The 22720-nt window shown below is 36.1% G+C and overlaps 4 protein-coding genes across 4 annotated transcripts; 3 read left to right on the top strand and 1 right to left on the bottom strand.

Moving 5' to 3' along the window:
- The first annotated feature begins 43 nt into the window (after positions 1-43).
- Positions 44-11475, top strand: LOC131774977 (uncharacterized). Its single transcript, XM_059091076.2, has 6 exons — positions 44-244; positions 1805-2323; positions 7888-8012; positions 8206-8280; positions 8530-8676; positions 9370-11475. The coding sequence occupies exons 1-6, from the start codon at positions 185-187 to the stop codon at positions 9497-9499; spliced, it is 1056 nt and encodes a 351-aa protein (XP_058947059.2). The 5' UTR covers positions 44-184; the 3' UTR covers positions 9500-11475.
- Positions 11476-13629: 2154 nt separating this feature from the next.
- On the bottom strand, positions 13630-14297 carry LOC131774980 (partner of Y14 and mago-like). The gene has a single exon (XM_059091080.2). The coding sequence runs from the start codon at positions 14274-14276 to the stop codon at positions 13737-13739; it is 540 nt and encodes a 179-aa protein (XP_058947063.2). The 5' UTR covers positions 14277-14297; the 3' UTR covers positions 13630-13736.
- A 61-nt stretch (positions 14298-14358) lies between these two features.
- On the top strand, positions 14359-17268 carry LOC131774986 (alpha-ketoglutarate dehydrogenase component 4-like). Its single transcript, XM_059091085.2, has 3 exons — positions 14359-14487; positions 14570-14763; positions 16952-17268. Exons 1-3 carry the CDS (start codon positions 14397-14399, stop codon positions 16967-16969), a joined length of 303 nt encoding a protein of 100 aa, XP_058947068.2. The 5' UTR covers positions 14359-14396; the 3' UTR covers positions 16970-17268.
- Positions 17269-20148: 2880 nt separating this feature from the next.
- On the top strand, positions 20149-21283 carry LOC131774984 (uncharacterized). Its single transcript, XM_059091084.2, has one exon. The coding sequence runs from the start codon at positions 20153-20155 to the stop codon at positions 21257-21259; it is 1107 nt and encodes a 368-aa protein (XP_058947067.2). The 5' UTR covers positions 20149-20152; the 3' UTR covers positions 21260-21283.
- Positions 21284-22720: the final 1437 nt, after the last annotated feature.

Genomic DNA, 22720 nt, shown 5'->3' on the forward strand with positions numbered 1-22720 from the left:
CGCTGAAGGAGGAGGTGTGCTTTGCAGGCGCAGAGGGGTATGATTAGGTGACCGAGGTGACCGGTGAAGGTGTCAAGTTATTTCCATTCGAAACCGATTACTTGTGAGACTTTTGTGAAGGATCTTAATTTTCCATCGTTGGACACGATGTAAAAGAGCTCAAAAGAGGAGGTTAGCCAGTTAAATGAGCATCATCGATGAAGATAATGGCTTCGAGGGCAACGACAAAAAGGGTGAATCCGAAGTGAGTACTTTGATTAACTATGCATAACATTTTGACAATAGCCTTGACAAATGAATTTGTTTCCAAAGTTATTGCACTTATTTTGATTGTTATCGAGCTAGATTTAGATGATTTTATGTCGTATTATGATAAATACCTCACAAGTTCTCACAGCTGGTGGGTTTAATATGAAAAGCACATTCGAAAGACAATCTACGAACCACAATAAAGTAGCCTGTAAACAACAGAGAGCTGCAATTTAGTATGGAAATCCCATGTCAGGAGGAGGTAGCAAAGAGGATTGCTCCAAACTTCATCGGAAGACAACTTCACCCGGCTTCTTTTTCACAACAACGAAATTTTGCCTGAAATTTTCACTTTCTCATTACAATGTCATCCCAAGGTGTCAAATTAAGAAGGTAATTATGTTTAAACGGTTTGGGATGTAAACAAAAATTTCAGTGATATTCAGTTATCCAGGGCCATGCTTGCTCAGATTAGTTTTACAGGATTTGATAAACAACATTGAAATAACCACTTCCCCTCAGGCTGTAAATATCCTATCCAACTCTGATTCAAGATTACTTGAGGCTTCATACCACTTAAAATAATAGTGGAGCTTGCAGAGCGTAACCCCATAATTATACAAAATAGTAGTAACCCTTCAAGCCAAAAAAATTTGGATGTACAACTGTACGACCGTATGACCGTATGACTGTACAAGGTGCTATTTTTAACATGTGTGGTCAACTGCACTGCGGGCACGCCAACTCCACGGCTTTGTCCAGTAGTCCAGTGGTCAGTGCACTAGGCTCCGAGTCGGATGACCCAGGTTCTAGTCCTGGCCGGGGCAAGGCGTTGTGCCCTTGAGATGTGCTGGAAAAAAAAATGCGAGCTCCGCTTTTAGCCTTGGCTAAATCTATATATGAAAGTGGCTCTAAATGGTTTTGTCAGTTCTAAACACCAATTCCTTGATGCATTGCAGCTTTAACACTTTTTCATTTGTATCCTCAGAAATTGTGTCCAAAAAATGCCTAATCATTTTTTCTTATTTCTTTGACTTACAGGGTTACCATAACAATAGTACATCTTCTTCAAAACACCCTTAATTTAAGCTTTATGATCCTGTACCTAAAAATTTAGTTAATCAATACCCCCTTTTTATTGCTGAATTGTATCCAGTGTACCAAGATTGATCCTCCTTCAAAAGTTACAAAATTCTGTATTTACTAGTAGTTCAGAGCTACCTTAGTTTTTTGATAGTTTTCATTTGGTACAATTGGTATAGCTTTTCTAGAGGCTAAAATCTTGGATGTGTAAGTTGAAATAACTATCCAATGTTAAGTGTTTTTGTTTCTCTAGTTTAAAAGTGGAAATAAGGAAAGCTGCAACATAGATTGTAAGTTGTTGCACAACCGATCCTTGAAAGTCAAGGAGAAATCATTATGATCAGCACACTAATTAGAGATCTGTATTACCTAACACTTTTAACTAGTGCATGTCCTATCAGTCAATGAGTTTTAAGTACAGTATGTTAAGATTGTTCTGTGTACTATTTTAACCAAAATTTTGTTTCTTCAGCCAAACCTTCAGTGGTCTCCATTCAAGCAATATGATCAGCTTAACAGAAAAACTACAAGAATTGATATCAACCTAGTTAAATCTGTGATTGATAACACTTTCCCTGATACAGAACTTAAAGATGAAAGAGAGTGCAAGGACCTTGAAGCACTTGTTAATGTCCCTTGCTTGGCAAAACTTGTTTGTAATGATAAACCTCTTTCTTTGGGAAACAATCCTACTATATCTGAATGTGCTTGTGGAAGTCTAGCAAAGAGGGAATGTGTTTGTTTGTGGGAAAGCTTGCAAAACAGCTTCTTTCGAAAGACAACTATTCAAGCTACTGAGGTGACTTGGCGGAGGAACTTTTTACATCTATTTAGCCTGGGAACAGAGGTAGAATCAAGGTTTGGGAGAGGTTCTGCATTGGATGTCTCACAAGATCTGAATGATAAGCATCCTATTTATGGTGGTTCAGGAAAGCTCCGAAATGGATTTTATGTTTCTTCAAATGGACTTGTGTTCTCAAGTGAGATTAAGGTACAAAACTCACCGGTTTTATTATGCAAAGTTGTATCTGCAAACACCCCTTGTTAGTGACTAATTTGCAAAAATACCAAAATTTCCTGTTGAAGTCAAATCAGTTATCACTTATAATAAGTGTAAGACCTTTAGCTTTTACGCAGTATTGATCTCTCTTAGAGCTGGCTGTTCAGAATCTTCTATTTAAATACCCACATGGCAATCTGCTTTAATGTCACCAAGACAAGAAGTATATAATTTATTTCTTAACATTTTACACCCTCACATCAGTGTGCGTTTTCTCCCTACTGTTTTTGATACATTTCCTAAGGTGCTGACAAGGAGAATTCTCTCAGCAATCAAAAGCTTCTTAAGTTGGTAATCATTTCTTTTATTTTCCTGACATAAATGTGTGATTCAGTGGTGATATTGTAAGGAGAAATTGGATGCTAGTCAGGGGTCAAAGGGTGAAACAAGTATTGGGATTATAATCAAAACAAACATTTCAACTCACAATAGAAATTACGAGAGAGGTTTATTGATTGAATTAGACTTACCAAAGCTATAAACCAAACTTGAATACACTGTCTCTGGTAACATGGACTTTATTCAACTATTTTATTCAACTAATTTGTTTTTGTGTTTTTTACCTTTCTGTATATGTATAAAGACCATATGCAACCCACAGATCCTTTATTTGCACTGACTTAGGGCTAACACTCAAACTGTCAGCTTTAGAAACTCTTTACTGCGGCAGATTTATATCATCAACTCAATTGATTAAACTAAATGATCTTTTTATACCTCCTACTGATGCGTGTGCAACACCACATTTTCCCAAGAAACTTACCCTTGGTATGCTGATTTTGCTTTACAATTTATCACTACCTCCAACTCTCTGATTTGCACAATATGCCTAATGGTATGGTTTTAACTGCTGCATTAGTGTTGAAATGTTTTTAAAACCCAGGTATGGTACTTTTGATACTTGGAACCATTACAGTGACTTAACACTTCTTATTATTATAATAATTATTATAATTTTTAATCATAAAATTATGATTGATATTGCTTACTAATGCTTCAAACCTCAAATTGATATATGTATGTGGTGTCATGACTTCTTGAGAAATCTTGCCATATCCTGTAGCTTTAGGTATCTACAATCCTCTCCAAGATCTTTGCCACATCCAATAAGAAAATTTTTCTGATGAACAACTGATTTTAGAATTTCCTATCTTGCTAAATCATGTTCTTAAATGCTTGATCACTCTTCCAAGTGCTGTGATCATGTTTATGTTCCTATAGTTCCTACATAATATTGTGTGTCACCATCTTGCCCTGTTCCTTATAGAATGAAAGCTTTGAATTGATGGGCCAATTACATGTAAATATGGTTGTTCCAAGCTTTCCAAGCCTTAAACCTTCAAACCCTAAGAGTGACCAGAATCTAGTTTCTCCACACAGTAATACTGCTGAGTCATTCATTGAGATCATGTGAATAAAGTAAATGATCACCAACCTAAGAAGCTTTTACTGTGAACTGAATTCTCCTTATCAGCACTAAAGGAAATGTGTAAGGAACAGTATGGAGAAAATGGATACTTATGTTGGGGTGTATAGGGTTAATTGAAAATTTTGAAACCAATGTTGACTGCATGAGGACTTTGTGATGATCTATTCCTGGGAAGAGTCTCAAAAAAGCTTTGTTCTTCAGTTGCATTGCAAGTTTGCACTGTTTTTGGTTACATTTGGCATCAAAGGAATGTTTAAGAAATTAATTATAGCTCATGCATTCCTAATCAGATGGAACAGTTCCTTTTATCCTGTTCACATTGCCATTTATTGCAAAATATTTACGTTTGGTTCCCACATGCCAGTAATTGATATTATTACATGTACCTTCAGACCACTGAAAACATGTTTCACAGACTCTAGTTTTTAACTGTATTTTGATCAATAATATCTTCAGTTGTGGCCAACAAAGATAAAATACCCACAATTTTTACTGTAAGTGTTCTCCATCATTATCAATATGTGTACACTGTTTGTAGTATGAATCATAAATTCACAATGAAACATGTGGCTTTTCCAATTTGTAAGACATATGATAAGACTTACATACATTTATGTTTTGGTGATTGAATGGCTTGCTTCTGTGGGGTTCTTGTAATGAACCAGATATGTTTGAAGATTATTTACAACTTATTTTGCTTGACCTTGAAGGCAGCAGCACAGAGATTTTGTGCCTCTGTTGAATGCTGAAATAAAGCACAAAGAAAAATTTAAGTTTGATTATTATATTGAAGAAACCAACCAACCAAAGGAAGGTTGTCATTACCAATTGCAAAACGATAAAATGTACCTTTTCTTTGTGGGGTTTTTTTTGGCTTTGAGCCTTTGAATACAAGGGTCTACTTTTTCCACTGATGTGAGATTTTAGTGAGTCACTGTGATACCATTTTTCTTTTTCAACATGCGTTCACATTGCCATTCATAGCTATGTTCAATTTCATGGACGATTCCAAATTTATGACCATTTTGCATCAATGTTTTCTTCCAAGTAAGACTTTCTATTATAATTATAATTAAAACTGGTAAATATTTTGATTTTGTTTTTCTCAAGCTGATACAGAGTTACTTTACAAAGATTACATTGCCATTCATAGCTATGTTCAATTTCATGGACGATTCCAAATTTATGACCATTTTGCATCAATGTTTTCTTCCAAGTAAGACTTTCTATTATAATTATAATTAAAACTGGTAAATATTTTGATTTTGTTTTTCTCAAGCTGATACAGAGTTACTTTACAAAGATTACATATAGATATTTATTTTCAACTCGTCATTTATCGGAGGTGTATGCGTTTGTTTTTTGTCAATTTTTCTTGACATGAATAAATTTTTGATGAATTTTTGATAAATTTTTGAATGAATTTTTGATGATGTTTACTTTAAATTTTGAATATTGATGGAATCACTAAAAATATTAAAGTCACTTTGAAACTGGAAAATGGAAGTGCATATGAGAACACAATCTAGGAAACTTTTTAAGGCAAGGATGTGAGTTTGAAGATTAGTATTTAGGACACCAAAAATGGATGAATTATTGCAATTGTTCCTTTAAATTCTAGGAATGTTAAGACATACACATCGGCTTTTAAGCCGAATATTGTTGAATGAATGTCGTCTTCTACAATTTTAATCATTTGTGGTTTTAATATATGGGTTTTGTCCCAAATTATTCATGAAATTATTACTGACATTATTTGTCACAGTGATTTTTTTTTAGAATCAGTAAGATCAACAAAATTGGTCCTATGGTTGCAGGTAATGAATTGGGTGTTAAAGTATTTCACACTTGCCCCACATTTGATTTTTTTTTTCTCACATTTGGCAAAAAATGTGAGAAAAATAATTTTAAGATGAACTCAATATGTGAGGAAAATTACAGCCCAGAGATTGTACAATATTAAAGTAAACATTATTATGTAAATTCAGATGTCACTACTGTGTTATGGAAATTCTTGTAAGCCATTATTGACATTTAATCAAATGGAAGTGTAAAGTTTGCTGTATTTTGATTGGTTTGTTGTTTTCTTGTCAAAAACATAGTGACTTTTAAACAAATATTGCATGATTTGCCAACTTTATTTCTTTTTTACCAAATGAAAATCTCCATATTACATAGAGTGTGTCTGTCAAGTTGTCAGAAAAATATTTATCCTCCTGAACAATTATTTATGCATCAGCTTGAATATGAATCATATTTTGTTTTGACCAGGTGGACAATGTGTCTACTGTAGAGTTTTTTTTTCACTAAAGCTGATTCGATCATTAAAGAGCTCAAGGTTAAAAATATTTCCCTAGTAAGGGCCATTGGGAATCAATATAATGAATATTATTGTCATATGCCATTGAAAAATAGTCTCAATCACTGAGAGAAGATTTCAGTTACTATTGGATCCTTCATTTTCTGATAAGAAACAATGTCATCACGACTGGTGGGTTAAATTTAAGAATCAACCATTTTGTGTTTTTCTTTGTGTTTTTTCCCTTTTTTTTCCTTTTTATCGATAAGCACTCGTTAACCCTTAGTGTTTTCTTCCCTTCATGTATCAAATTTCTTTTTGTAAGACATACCGTTTTGAATTACCAAGATCAATCTGTTTAAAATTAGTTTTCACATTATTTTGATAGTAAACAGTATAGTGATTGTTAAGCATCTGACTCTATATCTCAGATATATTTTGAATCAATGAAGTAGAATTCTTCAAACATTTTAATTCATCCTTATTGTGGGCTAATACATTTTTTCTTCTTCTCACTATTTACTGTAGATAGCTAGAAATTAAAGAAACTCTCAGAGATGTTTTGGGTGCAAGTCAGTTTTTACTTTTCAGTGGATATAAATTACATGAGTTAAAAAATTTTTTGAACTGGTAAAAATTTTAATATGAAAATAATGGAAAAAAAAACATGATAGTGAAATGAAATATATATTGAAAAATTGAATTACCAAAAGATTCTAATTCTGCCTCGATTAAAGGGAAAAATACAAAGCAGAAAGTTACCTGCTTTATTCATTTGTGCAATCTTAAAAGATGTTGATGTCTTTGTTCATTTGAGCAATAAAAAAAGATATATAATGTCTAGTAGTTTTCACTCAATGACCTTTGTGGAACTCAAACCAAATGGGAAAAAGGAATTATTTGCTGTTGATAATTTTGATCTGTAGAATGATGTAATTTACTTGTTGGTGGCTTTGATAATTTAATGTAGATCTTTGTTGCAGTATTTGTGAAGTCTGATGTTACAATTCTTGTTTTTAGTAATATTCAATGCCTTCGTGTTTATTTTGAAGAACCCCACATTGTGTGTACTTTCATGGATAAGTGATTGACTAGAAGCAACAGTTTTATAGATTCATGCGTATGTTGTGGTTCAATTTTATCCTTGGTTCGAAATTTATTTTCCTTTGTTTCAAATTCATTATCATACATTACAACACCCAAAAACAATTTGAACCAAGGATAAAATTGAGCTACAACAGATATACTGGACAGTGTTGGTCAGCTATTTTTTCCAAATCTACCATGGCCCCATATGTTATCTGTTAGGGTGTTCCAAATCATTTATTCTAATCTATGTTAGGATGATAAAACCATAACTAATTGAATAAAGAGAGATATTGTTTATTTTTTACAAGCATGGGAGAAATAAAATAGTCTGGATTTCCCATGATAAGTCAAACCTGGAACCTTCCTGTCTGGCCATCAGGTTGTCAGAAGACTACTAAGCTTTTTACACTGTACTGTAATATAAGGGTTTTATGATCAAAATCAGATGGTTTAAAAGCTTGACGAATTGTGGCTGATACAGATCCTGACAGGCAAATTCCAGCTTTAATTCTTCTTTTCCTGAGTCTTAAGCATCTTTGATTCCACCTAAATCAGTACAGGTATCCCCCATCCACCTAATCCATTCCTTCAATGCCGTTCTGTGCTCATTTTTCCTTTTGCATACTGTGGTGTCTAAAAAAAGCTGCTGCAGTTACTATTCTTTTTTCCCTTTGCCAGACAAAAGCAGAAGAAAGGAAGCTTCTTTCTCATAGGATGGAAAGTGTCGAGTCTGATCAGGATGAAACACCTAACGAAAATCAACTGCTAAACAAAGAAAACAAAGCTAAGGATAAAACAGAACGGTTAGATAAATTACTCATATTGCATTTTAAAGTTATTTGCAGATAGAAAATTTAAACTGATAATTCTCAAAAAATATATGTGAAACTGTTAGTGACTAGTAACTGAACTTATTTCTTAAAAAAAGGAAGAATTGGAAATAGACTCTGGCATTGTAATGCTGTTATTTAATTTTTGTTTAATGTATTTTCATAGAAAATCAGGATTGTTTGCATCATTGAGTGCCTCCTTGTGTGCAGCAAGGTCTGGGATTCAAGGACTTTTGGAAAGGTGGGTGACATTTAGTGCATTTCCCTGAGCCAATGTGGACTACAATCTGGGGCAAGCTGTGTTGAATAATACATGAAAACATCAAATTTTGACTTAGGACCTATAAAATAAGTCTTGGAACCTCAATGCCACCTTTTTATGTTGGATATTATAGGGGCACAAGCTTCTCTGAGTTAAAATTGTTCATTCAACCCTGTACAGTGAATAAACCAGTGACCAAATGATACTTTGATTTAATAATTTTTTTAGATCCTCACCAAAGGAGCAAAGGCGCTCAACCAGTGTTGTACCCACAGGAGACAGTGATGGTGAAGATGATACAGAAAAGTTGACACAGAAACCAAACTTGCCAAATCCTGATGTAGATGGCTTTGATAATCATGACGAATTTACAAGGTGATTGATTGGTTGAAGATGTTTGACTGCATATTAAGGTTGACATCAAATCAGTGAATAATGCTCTCAGGAATATGGCAACTGACTCTTTAAAAATGTGTCTCAGATCAAAATTTTAAATTTATTTGTTTGGGGGGGGGGGGGTGGGGAGGGGGAGTAGGGGGAACCTAAAGTTGTGTTCCCTTGGGAAAAGGTCCACCAGAATTGTGGTATCCTCATTCCTGTCATTCAGAGTGACCCAGACAGGATTTCACTTGACAGCATTTGTATATTTATTTAATTATTTTGCAAGAAGAAATATAACAAGAAGAAAAAAAAGTGTCAAAGGGCTAATGTTTGATCCATAACTTAATTCTAATAGCAAAAGAAGTATGTGGGGGACATAATTATTAACAGTTATTGCATTGTGAAAATAGTTCCAAATCACTGAATTATTGCCTTGTTAGTGAGTAACTGGGAGAGATAATTATTTGAAAAAAGCTTTGAATGTCCACATTGCCCTCTTTTTGAAATTACTAAGCACACAACTGTAAAATGGCTCATTAGGTTTCCTTTAAATGTTCTCTCTCAAAAACCTATGTGAAGTCTAAATGAGACATAATCTGTTACATGTTGAAATCAGTTTTTTCTATTGGATGGCAATGAAAGCCTAAAGTTGTTTGTTTATTTGTGTATTCGTACTTATATTCTCAGACAAATGGAAGCAAAGGGAGGTTTAACTTACCAGAGTGCTGACAGAACAGTTCACCAATTGTCCCATGATTCTTTGCCTCCTCCACTCTCTCTTCAGTCATTTCAAGCTGAAAATCAAGCTGGCAAATAGAATTTACAATATATGTTTATTGATTAAAATAATTACTTTGTTACTGGCCCAAGTTATTCAACCAGTACAATACCTTTTTGTCTCATCTTGCTTATGATATCATGCTCAAGGGTACAACATCTACGGTGAAACTCAGAAAAACCTTGAGGGCTGGCAATACAGATTAATTATCAGGCGATATATCTTTACTGAACACAATATGGATGAGTAGTTTGTTATGTTGATATATGCTCACATGTCCTTATCATCCACACAGTTAGTCACTTGTGGGAGCTCTTTTGTCACAACAGGATAAACAATTTTGGGGTGTCTTTCAGGTGTTCATGGTTTTCTGAGTTTGACAAGAACCCTTTAATTCCCAGAGATGATTGGTACAGAGATTCTCTACACACTATCAGTACATTATCAGCAAATGGGTAACAAGAATAGACAACCCTATCATTAGGAGGATGAAATTTTGATATAACATAATTTACAAAGAGGAGCTCAGAATAGACAAAGTTTGCACCCTTAGAAGGCGTGATCATGATGCAACAAAAATATTCTTCCCAAATCTGAAGAAGAGAATTACTCTTTAGATCTCAAGTCTAAAGGGTTAAATATCAATAATACATGTTTTTGGTTAGTAATTAATTGTAGGGCTCTGCACTTGATTTCATTCTGACAGTTTCTTATGTTCAAGAAATAAGGAATTTTGAAATCAAATGATTAACATTAATTGAAGTCAATTAAATCTTTTAACTTCCAAGATCTGATTAGTAATTATTCTATCTGTAATATATATCAGAATAAGATATGACAATATGGTTCTTTATCAGCAAATTATCTCACAAATTATTTAAAACAGTGTTTGGGACAATTCACATTAAAGAGACTTGGTTACTCCAAATGGTGCTGTCAAAATTTTTGCTGAAATGTGACACGAGCAAGAATTTATGTGGTAAAGCTATTTTGGGGAACAATTCTGCTAGCTCCACTTTTTTGACATCATATGAAACAGTTTTCAGTTTCTGTTTGTGAGAGATTTTGGAAACAAGCATCTCTAAAAGTGGTCACTTACAAGAGGTGGTCACTTATGAGAGGTGGTGGATTACAAGAGGTTCTATTTATAGTGATTTGACTCAGAAACTTTTGGTATTTTGAAGAGGTGGTCTCTAACAAGAGGTGGTCGCTTATAATGGGTGGTCGCAAAGGAAAGTTTGACTGTTGTAACATGATTGAATACCACTATGAATGAAGTTAAATACTTAGATTTATGAAATAATTGTTTTTTCATTTTATTTGAGAGAAATGTATGAAAGATTGTGAGTTTTGTGAATTGCATAGTAAAGTGATTATTAAGTTTCACTGTATGTTTTAGGTAAAAAGTCAAAGTGGTTTCAAACTAGTTTGATATCTATTTCTCTAGTATGTTCCTAGTACATTATCAGAATCCTTGAGAGAATGCAATGGAAATCAAACTATTTTGAATTCATTTTAACTTGAAATTATTCCAAATCACAGCATATGTAGGTCAATCTAATTAACTTTAAAATTACTATCACATGGCATGAAGATTATTGTAATTTTTATGATTATTATTACTATTATTACTGATATGTCATAAAAGTATCTCTGAAGGGTTATTAAAAATGATTGTAAAGTATCAGATTTTTTTCTTCACAAATTGTTTGACAAAATTGGTTAGAATCTGTTTTTGTGTTACCATGAAAGAGATGTTTCATATTTTCATTTGTGTTTTTTAATTTTTTACTATTATCTTGTAATTCATGTCAGAGCACAAAAACACTCTATTATTTCTAAGAAATGTTATAAATGAAATATGAAAGAGAATGACTCGAATGTAATATATATGATAGAATTAATAATTTTTAAATATTTAGTGTAGTGAGAGACATCATGCTGCACATGTAGCTGACCACAGATAAAAATTTTCATGATGGATTTCAATAAAAGTATTGTTTCCTCTGTTGTAAGGAAGTTCCAGGTAATTGATGTTTTGTCGGCCAAAGTAAATGCATTTAGGTACCCTTATCTGTGCTGGAGTCAAATGAGCCTCCATGACACACACAGGTGGGTGAAGGCCATTCCTCACTACTCTTTTGTTCTTTTCCTTTTCCCTTTTGTCCAATAGCTGCAGAGCAGGATGAAATATGAGCCTGTCTTGGTGGACTCTGTCACTGACCTGTTTCCAATCTTGCCAGCTTATTCAGCATTTATCCCAATTCTCTATACTAAGAGGGGAAACTCTTCAGTGGCATTATAAAGTGCATCTTAAAGTGATGAGTGTTGAATCTGTGAAATCAAGCTCTGAAGTGGCAAGGTGTTTGAGATGGGAATGAATGTGAACAGGCTAGCTTACTGTTAACCATCTGACTCTCATAAGCCTTCAACTTTCATATCTTATTGACTATGAGAGAATCATTTCCACCTTGAGCAACAACATGGATTCATGGATTCGGTTGAAAGTTGAGGTAAATATCCAATCTTATTGTTTTTTTAGAGGGCACGGTAACGAATCTTGCAATCTGATTGGCTCTTTACCCGGTCAGTATTTTCCTATCTCTGCCCACGGGCCACGGTAACGCTTTCGTGAGTCGCCGAGTACATCCCAACTTTCGTTGTCATTTTTTCATAAATATACCTCGTTTTCCGGCTGGGCAGTATTTTTAAGCAAACACGTCGGTCACTACCTCAAGCCGATAAATAACTTATGAATCCTCTCTTTTCTCTCTATCAAATCACTTTGGTTGACAGAAAAATATTGGTTTCAGAATGAATTTGTCTAAACAATAGTGTCATTACGTTGGTTAACAAGCGGCCTAAAAACCGTCTGCAATTAATTTTAATCGTTCACAAAAAGTACCCAGAAAGTTGAAACGTGAGGTATTTGTTTACAGTTAAACTGAACGATGGAACTTTCATTCATTTAATATCTGAATTTTCTCGAGCAATTTGTTCATAGTGAAAGAGCGAGCGAAGTTTTAATTTAAGTTCTACAACAAATATACGCTCCTGTTGAGTCTTTCCAATTCCGTTCAATTTGGACATTTGTACCTTAAATTGCACAACAGAAATTGAAGGAATTTTTTGAGAAAAGGCCGCATTACATTCCCTTGTGTCTCGTTGGAGTGTGCCGTTCGAATTTAGTTTTTGTGAAGGAAAGATCAGAGTTAAACACGCCATTACAGCAAACAAACGAGCAAACTCTCACAACTTCAAAATAAAAAAATTGAATTTACTCACAATTACTTTCCTCGCCGTTTACTTAATGAACAGAGGTAAATCTTCGTACATGAATGAATGGTCGATGAGAGTGAATAATACTTTCCGTCAGATCATGAACTGATTTTGAAGAAAACATTGTCGTGACAGTCCTTGCCAAACTAGTTCTGTTGGTTTTCAAATGTTCCTACGCTTTTTTTTTTCTTGCGCGCTCTCTAATTGACAGGTGTCAGATTGTGACAGATACTTGTAAAAATAATGTTTCAAAGTTTGTTTGGAAGCCTTTTAAATCACCTTTATCGTTACGGAAATGAAAATGTTTCACTGAGGCATCTCTCTTAAATTTGCATCACCTCTATTTTAACTACCATTTACTCACTCAAAAAGTGTTCAGTTTATGGAAGATCTTGCCGTATTTACGGCCATAAATCATTCGGGTTCTTTCGGAAAGAATTTCGTCAAGTTTAAAAACAATATATATGTTATTTACCGGCTAAGGGTCGGTCCGTATGGTGAAAAACTGTGACCTCGGTCTTGAAAATGCTGCCCTCGGCCTACGGCCTCGGGCAGTATTTTCAAGACCTCGGTCACAGTTTTTCACCATACGGACCTCCCAGCCGGCAAATAACATATATTTATTTCCCCACCCTGGTTTCAAGAGAGTTGGAGGAATAGAGACATCAGAAACATGGTTGCCCTTCCCCACCAAAACTTACCATCCACTCAGGGAGTTTTATCAACATGTAACTAAATATGGAGACAAGCATGCTCATCTCTACTGAATTGTTAATTATCATGGGTACACAGGGTACCCAAGTCTGCGTTCAGAATCAAACTCTGCCAATTTAATCCAAACCCGTTAACCCCCTACTACCACCTTCACAATTAATCAATCCGTGAGCACAGAAAATAAAACTCTAAGCATTTTAATTTGATTTCAAACAGTAATAAAACAGTAGCAAATCTTCTTTGAAGCTAGTCTTATTGTGGTGCTATCAAAACATTCAGTGTCTCATGCTTCCTGTTCTAACTCTACAAGTTCCTTTTCAATCTCTTCCCTTCTCGAAAGCTTTTCTAATTGTGTAGCTTCTGGATTTACTACCTCTCCTGAGTCAATTTTTTCTTGTAATTCTTCAATCTGTCGCAATTTCTTTCTGAGATTCTTGACACGTTTTAATTTTAGATCGTCCGGGTTGCTAGTATATACTGTGCCCGCTGCAGTCGCGGTTCTAGAAACTGTAGCACTTTGCAATTTTTCCGTAACTTCCTCGACTTCACATCTTTGATGTTCACTCCCCTCTTTCTTTTTATTCTTACGTTTTTTCTGGTTTTTCGTGAGCTGTTTGTTTTCTTCCTCGTGTACACCAGGCGGTAATTTCGAAAAACTATTGGCCCATTGTTTTCCTTTACTTTCGTACTTTGCCACTTCATCTGGTGGGACATAACCCTCCTTCACTCTACGAGCCTTACGCCATGTGCCATCAGGTCTTCTAGAAGCTGGAATCCACGTCTCTCCAGCTGCATCACCAGAACTTGCACTATCGTCCGCCATTTTGGAAACTTTTCAGACATGTTCGGCGATTTTCCGTACTCTAGAGTTACAATCGGCATATATTCGATAACTTTCGAGACTACGAATCCCAGAACACCCTGCGTAGGTTTCGGACCCAAAATGGCGTCCGCTACCGGGAGAATTTTTCAAACTGTGAAAAAACATATACCAAGTATAAGATTTCCAAACAGAGCAAAACAAAAAATGGAACGTAAGTAAATGAGAATTATATCTCTTTTTATTAACAAAAGAAACAAACCTAGAGATTCTCTTTCCGTTTTGCATACCACTAGCCGGTTCATCACACAGACCACCGGAGATTTCGTCAGTTTTATCTGCGATCACTAGTAAAGCAACACCAGCAGAATCAGCGACTCGACCGACAAGTTCCAATTCTATGACCGCCGATGAGTCGTTCGATTATCAAAGTTTACCGGCAAGATACAGAAGAAGACTTCTAACCCAAGAGGAAATTGATTATATTGAGGTGAGCCTGATCATATCAAGCTGAAATTTTTACGATGCGATATTTTGATAGTTTCACTTTACTATCTACATGTTTGATCTTAAAATCCTGGCACACTAGAACAAGGGGACTTCTTCACAAAAATTGGCACATTAGGACAATGACTTTATTTTCCATTTATTCACAGAAACAATAACCTTTCGAAATGACACTGCAGCAGGACCTCCTTTTCATGACCTCATTGTTCATTATAATTACAGTTCTCGGAGCAACTTCAGAATACCCCGCAACTGATTTACATGTCATTGAATAAGAATAGCGTCTATTGTGTTAAGCCTCGATCTTCAAAGCTCCCGACACATGTAAGTGAGGCGGAAATGAGTTGCGGGGTATTCTGAAGTTTAGCCCAGTTCTCGTTTAAAAGAATGGCTAAAAGAAAAGATCGCCTTTAGGACTACGCTTTTGTTTTAGGATAGTGTAAGAATATGCAGACATGTTTCTCACTTCCCTATGTCCCTGAGAGATTCCATATACAAAGCATTTGTGTCAACTATTACAAATCTCTTGCAAAGTTTACCAAATCTCCCAAATAAATTAAGTTTTATAAACTTTTCTGTAGAAGAGGGCTAATCAAGTATTTTAATCTACTATAGGGCAAAATATTGAGGCTAATTGTCTCAAGGTTAATTGTATTTTGTATTTGCATTTATCATCTGTTTTATTGTTTTTGAATCATCTACATCCCATGAAACAATTTTGAATTTTGAATTGGTGGGTGGAGACTGAAACAGAGCATTCAATTAGAAAATTCAGGGGGAGGAAGGATGTCAGGACTCGCATATCTGTGAGATAACAAAGCTGTTAGAAAATTTGCAGCACAAGGAATGTTAAAGGGTGTACAATGTCTTTCTAAAATGTTGTCGTGAAAATAAATAACCATCTTGAACCCACTCATGAACCTATAGTCCCTTATTAATGCTTACATTCTTGAGCTGATGCAGAAAGAAACTGACAATAGGGAAATCACATGCATTTACTAAGTAAGAAACCCCTCTGAAAAGTACACCCTGTAAGACCCTGCAAATGGCTTATTGGAACTTGCTGACAGCCATAGTTAACAAGTATTCACCAAAGTGGAAGTGAAAAGTGGTGGATTTTTATCAAGCTGTGAAACGGAGTGGAAAATATCCATTACTTTCACTGACACTGAGGTGAATAACAGTTTTTAGTTTATACCACACAGTTATAAAAAAAGTAGTTTATTTATCTCAACATACTGAATGATGGTTGGAAATTAAACTCTGGAGGCACAATCTTGTCTTTTGGCTGCTTGAAGGTGAATAGTACTCACTATTCACCTCTCAACTAGCCAGTCAACAGGCAGGACAAGAACTATTCACCTGTGTGGTATATGCTGATATGTCAAACTGTTACTGACAACCCTTGCGACTGTGACAGAATAGCCTTTGAAGTTTTTGTCGACAAGCATGCACATGTAGTATAGATTAAAGAAGGGGTCATAATAATATCATTCAGCAGAGGTGATATTTAATGGAATGCAAGGTCCTTTGTCCTGGAAATAAGGGACTGAAAAGAAATCAGACCAGTAACAAGATAAGTGTGTGAAAAATGTTGGGGATTACTGGATCATAAACTAAGGGACAAGTCTGGTTGAGACTTTTGGTTGATGCATGTTATCCACCCATGCACTGATCACTTCAAATACCCAAATTCCATCTCCCCTTCCCCCCCTCCCCCCCTTTTCATCAACCCATGGTTAATTGATTGTCAAGCATATCTGGGGCATTAGGGATTGGGAGTTTGAACCTAGCCTGGATGGGGTGGCAAATTTGAACTTGAACTTGAACTTGGAAATCTTTTTCAATGGAATAAACTTGTTTTATCCTTTGATATGGAGGTGTTCAAAGGTAAAAAGTTCTCTTTTGTGAGCACATAGGTAAGAAGAAAAGGTCTTTAAGAAAGTCATGATCACTAATCTCACCTTATACAGAAACATTGAGGGTGGTGGTGGGGGATTTGAACAAATGTTTTGCCTAGGGGGCTTGAATTTGTACAACTAATCTTCAATAGTTTTAGTGCTCAAGGGGAGATTTTGAAGCTTCAAGTTAACCAACCCATTAGGATGGGCATGCGTTAGTTTCATGGGCCATCATGACTGATTTTCAATTTTTTTCCCCTTCAAATATAGAGAGGTGGTCCAGAATGAAACCTCCCAGGTGGCTGGAAGTATTTTACACTGTCTGTTAACTATTTAACTTGTGTGGAGACTGTTGGAATCATTTTCAAGAGAAAGAAATGTAGTGAATGTGGAAGTATCATTCACTTCTTGGTCATTTGATTTCAGACCAGTCATTTGTGACATGAAAAATGATTCACTTTTAAAATAGTGAATAAGCATTCATCTAAAGATGGTGTTTAGCAGAACTGAGTGACTCCCAGTAAAGATGGCTTTTTACACATGTATTACAGATTTATGAGTAATTAAACTTAACTTTCCATAAAATGGCAATGGTGTGCATTTATTAACCATATTTTTGAAAACTCAACAAAATTTAGGGTTTTAAATTGATAAGGCTAGAGATTTAAGGAGTGTCTCAACCAGGTTAGTAGGAACTCCAGCACAAAGAGTAATCACAGACCCAAAATGATTAGGTTGTGTGACAACTCCTTCAAATGGAGAAGTATCATCTATTGAACATTGTATGGTTGTTTAAATCAAGTATTTCACAGTTTGAAGTCACAGTAGGCCTGGGCAACTGAATTTGATGCATATGGCTCAGAATTTCTGTATTCTTACTCCTGTTTAAGAGGTATGGGTTTGTTTAAAAGAAGGCCTCTACTTCATTCTCTTGACTTAATTTTCCTGACTTAATCATCATGTCCATGTCTATTTACTTTGAGCTTCTGCACATTAGTGTACAAGTTCTATTTCAAAGTTTACTAAGCAGGATCTGAAGATCTTTTCTAAAGATATCTGTAAGGAACTTCACAAAATTTGCTATCTCTTTGTCACCCGGTTTAAATTCCTTTGTCCAGATGTTGTAATTGGGTAAATTATCTTCAAGGCTGTTCATTCTAGTCACAGCTACTTCTTTGAAAAGGTCTAATGCTCTGATGAAGCCTTCATTGTCTAGCAAACGACGACAGGGGTCTAATAGTATTAACTTCTCTTTTGGGGCAACTTTTTCAACTAAGGCTTGAATGTAAATGTGACAAAAAAGTTTTTGGTGGTGGTGCAGCGCAAGTGAAAACCAATGCAGATCTTGAATTGCTTTTTTTTTTCTAATAAAAAATGGTTCATTTGCTTGCCTTGTTTTATTTCGATCTGGGAGTTCTATTCCAGCTGCTTTACTTACCACTAGTTCCAGGTCTAGCTTTAAAGTCTCGGCAAGTGTCTGCTTTGACAAATTTGTAAACGTTATTTTATGACATGCAAGTCTTGAATCTTCTGTAACACTTTGGAGGCAATCATTGAAATTGTAATCAGTGTCATTTCTTTTTGATGTCATCCAGTGCTGCAGGATGGTTATTGAGTTGATGGCATCAGCCTGCCCCTGTGACATCTCGTCGTAATCTCCGGGTAAAACATTATAATCTGAATAAAAGAAACTTCGCATACCCCCGTGCTTTACGCAAAGAAGAAGCTGATCTAGTATTTGAGAAACACGGTCACTCATACAGCTTCCAGACCAATATTTCTTTTCTGGGTATTGACTCCATTCATGTAACACTAAAGTTTTAAACGCATATGAAGAAAAATAACCGTTGCTTTCCAGTGGAAGATCAATACCTAAATAGTCCTGTAATCTGGTGCTTGGCAAGCCAGCATCCAGTTGCCTTTCGAATGGAGCAAGGCTAACGATAGTGGATATGTCACGCAACACCTTGAGTACCCTTAAACACACGGTTGGTCCTCCTTCAAGGCCAAAATGTTGGAACAGCGCCTGTTCAAGACACGACTGGGAACAACGAAGACGAAAACAATCCTCATTAGAACCCGAATTTCCCAGTTGATCTTTCAACAAATTTGATGAAGGGTAATTAGCTACCTTATAGTCACTAACAGCAAAGAAATAAGGCACTGACTCAGAAATAGTCTTCTGCATGACATCAGCTGGAATCTCTGTGCAGTGCTCTAAGTCCATGGTGGAGGAAGAAAAGTTAATCTTTACTGCTAAGCACAAATCAACCCCGATTTTTAACCCATTGTAGCGTTCTCCGCCAATCCATTGAAGCTTCAAACTGCACGCAGGACCGTGCTTGGTTAAGTCTTCCATAACACGCAATCCATATCCCTCATACCCACTCCCCTTTTCATCGAGTATGTCATAAAACGGTCCCTTGACGTGCATTTTCCATTGGAAACAAGAAATTATGTCTGGGACTTTCTTGTTAGTTGATAGATTTCGTAGTTTATCAAAACTCGACTGGCTGGGAATCACAATAACTGAAGCACTGGCTAATTCTTCGTACTGAATGTCTCTCGGCTCAGAGAAATTATCGAGCTGAACGAGATAATCAAACTCATTCGGTTTTTCGACTTTTGTGCCTTCATAGAAACTGCCACTATTGATAAGTGTTGTTTTGAAGAAGGGATTTTCCTGTTCTACTTCCAGGAGAAGATCTTTTATAAGGTTTTCAACTCCCATTTGGATGTCGATAACCTCTTGGCAGCGAGGTATCAATGCAATGTTTTTATCCAAGTCATGTAGAAACAGATCTAGTGGGGTGAGCGAAGAGATTGCCTCATCTTTATGAATGGACCCTCCTGAAAGGACTGAATCATCTTTATCCCCGTCACTTTTAGACTGGCTGAAGTCGTCGAGGTTCATGTTTCATTTTCTGCAAACTCTGTCGATCGAGGGCTCGTAAGTATTCCTTCACTTCCGCTTTCACAATTTGTATCCCACGATGCACCTAAACACTAAGGGACAGGCGAGTACCCAGATCTCCCACGATAAGCGGCCAAGAGCGAGAGGATGTGAAGGAAACTGAGTTAATCGACACTCTTAATCCTCACGGTATCAACGAGCGCTTTTCATTCAACTAATTTTTTCTTGTTTTCTCGTCACCATATTCCCACCAACAGCGTAGCTCCATTTTCTGCATATATAAACCCACACACAACCACAATTCTTTCAATCGCTCTGACGAAGGCCTAACGCTCGAAACGTCAGCTTTTAAAAATTTTTACGGGAGCCAATTTACGTTATCGACTCAGTTGATAATACTAAATTACCCAGATTATCAAGCTGTTCGCTTCTATAGGCGGGCCCTCTTTCTAATGAGCACCGGCTCCGTTGTTAAGGAGCATCGTTCCTTTTCAAAGGAAGTCTACGAAGTAAATGTCAAAAAGGAGGTAAAGGGATTGGGAGATTAGTACAGGAACATGCTCACGGAAGTTCAGCCAAATTTCTTTGCTGATTGGGATGCCGATTTACGACCAGAAAATTTCTGTCTACGTTGCTCGCACTCGTGCCTCGAGCAGGGATTATTTCGCCAGACATTTGGCTTCGACAGCGGTCAAGCCAAGTGTCTTAGGTTACTGAAAGTATTGCGTGACATCGTATTTCCTGATACTACCGAATTCAAAGGAAGATCAAACGATAGTGGTTTTTGGTTTTTTTTCGTCGAATCAGCGGCTGATTCTTTGAAAAACACCGGCAGATTGCTTTCTTCTTATGTCCTCAAAACGCTGGTGTTGTTTGAATGGCAGCTGTACCCTGAAAAAGAGCAGTGGTCCGGAAACAATCTAAGCCAGCGATTCCTCAACATTCTTCGTAGTCTTGTCGATCACTTGAAAGAAAGAAAAATGCGAAGCTTTTTCTACGCAGATTACAACATTTTCCCTTCCTCAGTTACTCAAGAAATGGATTTTTTAAACGTTGCCAGTATAATCGCCATTCTCCTTGATGGTTTATCTTTCGTCGACAACATGAACGTTTATAACTTCGAAGAATGTTTGACAAAACTGAAAGAGGACTTTATTGATATAATTTATCGCAAAAAAACTCTTACCGACCTACTTTTAAGTGGCTTCTTGGACACTTTCTTCCAAGATCCTTCTATGGAAGAAGTCGTTCAGAAATCCTTAAGAAAGGAAGGTAAGGCAACAGTTTGTCAATATTCAGATGCCTTGGCACATGGACTGGAAGACAAGGGGACTGACGAGAAAACAAGTTTATGGAACATCTACGTTCAAGCTTTGCTTAATTCAATAGCTCCAAATGAGAGTTTAATATTGACAGATGTTAATGTGAAAGATACGACGTCCCTGAGTCAAGCCGGACAACAATTTGAGGAAATAGCGCGTCGGAGAATGGAGACTAGTGCAAACGATCTTCCCAGCTACAGTCTTTGGTCCCAGGAACAATGGAGACTAGAAGGGTCAAGTTACAAGTACAAAACTGACGAACCAAGGAAGCTGTTGGAATTTCTGTTCAGTGCATTTCGAGAAGATATTGCCATATTGCTTAATGAAATGAAAGACTGGTGAAGAGGATTTAGGTATTTCTTAATTGTTAGGGCTGTTCTAAAACAATTTCTGATTAAAGAAAGTTCTGATTGTTATTGTCAGTTTGCTCGAAGGAAACCCAACTTGGGACTCCACAAGCATCTACTCCACTCCCCCACCACCCCCTCCATTCCACTCAGGCTCGGAAAAAATGTAAAATGTACCTTTCTTTTCATTCCCAGCGGTAAGGTATTTTACCTTAAAGTATTCCTCTTTTAAATTTACTTTCTTTCTTTTAATTTTTGCGACAAATCTCATCTGCAAGCACATAATTTTCCACAGAATAGTTACAATTCAGCAATATGGAATTATATTTGAGATACAAGCTAAATGGCAATTTTTTTCAAGATATTTCAGCGAAGCTTATCGGTAAAAGCTGCTCACTTGGCGAATACTTATTCACCTGGTAACTTACTTAGGTACAATCTAGTAGTAGCCACCAAAAATCCCATATTTATGATTAAACGCATAGCCGGATCATGCCATCCAGTGAAGCGTTAAGAATTTTAATAACAGAATAATGAACCAGAAGAGTGGATCATTGAACCAGAACCGAGTATATACAAACTGACATAGGGATCTCATGTGAACTGAATTCATCTAAACTGAAGTACAATTTCAGTAAATAAGGTGGGGATTACTTTTGGAAAATTGAAAGTGAACTTGCAAAATTGGTAGTCTTGAAGTACAATTTCAGTAAATAAGGTGGGGATTACTTTTGGTAGTACTGAAGTACAATTTCAGTAAATAAGGTGGGGATTACTTTTGGAAAATTGAAAGTGAACTTGCAAAATTGGTAGTCTTTAATCTTTTTTTTTTCATTCAAAATCACCATAAATTACGAAGACAAATCAAACAACCATCAGGTGAACGGCAGATCGATAAGAAAATGAGTTGTTGTCTTCGATCGCTGGATTTGTCCATACACGATCTTGATGAAAATAAAGGAAACGTACTAAAAGGGCCATACCACTAGGAGGTCATTGATATTAAACCAGTGTTGAAAACTTTCTTGAAGATCGGCTTCTAAAGTTAAAAAATGAGGCCTTCCTACAAGACAGCACTTATCGACAAGGGTAGTTTCTTTAAAGGAACGAAAGTTGGTAAGCCGAACAAGTTCGATTAATATTTTGTGTAGCTTAATAATTTCTCTGAGCCAACGGATATTCAATTTATGTGAGGAATTATCTGGTTCTAAGATGGTTGTGATTTCCAGTAAGACTGTTTTTGGAAAGCGACGAGGGTTCTTTCCGAGGCCTAATTTTGATTGGAAAATCTGCGTGAAGACTCTGTTTGTCAGAGCCAATCGGGAAGTTGAAGAGATAGAGGTGAACGAAATTGAAGTCCTGTCTTCAGCATCTAAAACAAACGGACCTTCTTACAGTTTAGGGCTTAAATGGACTAGTGGAGAACATTATGCACGATTGGTAATCAGCGTTGATT

Source organism: Pocillopora verrucosa, chromosome 4 (genome assembly GCF_036669915.1).
Source record: "Pocillopora verrucosa isolate sample1 chromosome 4, ASM3666991v2, whole genome shotgun sequence".
NCBI classification, from domain to species: Eukaryota; Metazoa; Cnidaria; class Anthozoa; order Scleractinia; family Pocilloporidae; genus Pocillopora; species Pocillopora verrucosa.

Excerpts from the sequence above, each read along its gene's own strand:
- LOC131774980 (XM_059091080.2), bottom strand. The coding sequence starts at position 14,276 with ATGGCGGACGATAGTGCAAGTTCTGGTGATGCAGCTGGAGAGACGTGG.
- LOC131774984 (XM_059091084.2), top strand. The coding sequence starts at position 20,153 with ATGCTCACGGAAGTTCAGCCAAATTTCTTTGCTGATTGGGATGCCGAT.
- LOC131774986 (XM_059091085.2), top strand. The coding sequence starts at position 14,397 with ATGGCGTCCGCTACCGGGAGAATTTTTCAAACTGTGAAAAAACATATA. Across the intron at positions 14,488-14,569 it reads AGCAAAACAAAAAATGGAAC|CCGGTTCATCACACAGACCA; the intron begins GTAAGTAAATGA and ends GCATACCACTAG.
- LOC131774977 (XM_059091076.2), top strand. The coding sequence starts at position 185 with ATGAGCATCATCGATGAAGATAATGGCTTCGAGGGCAACGACAAAAAG. Across the intron at positions 8,013-8,205 it reads GCTAAGGATAAAACAGAACG|AAAATCAGGATTGTTTGCAT; the intron begins GTTAGATAAATT and ends GTATTTTCATAG. Across the intron at positions 8,281-8,529 it reads ATTCAAGGACTTTTGGAAAG|ATCCTCACCAAAGGAGCAAA; the intron begins GTGGGTGACATT and ends TAATTTTTTTAG.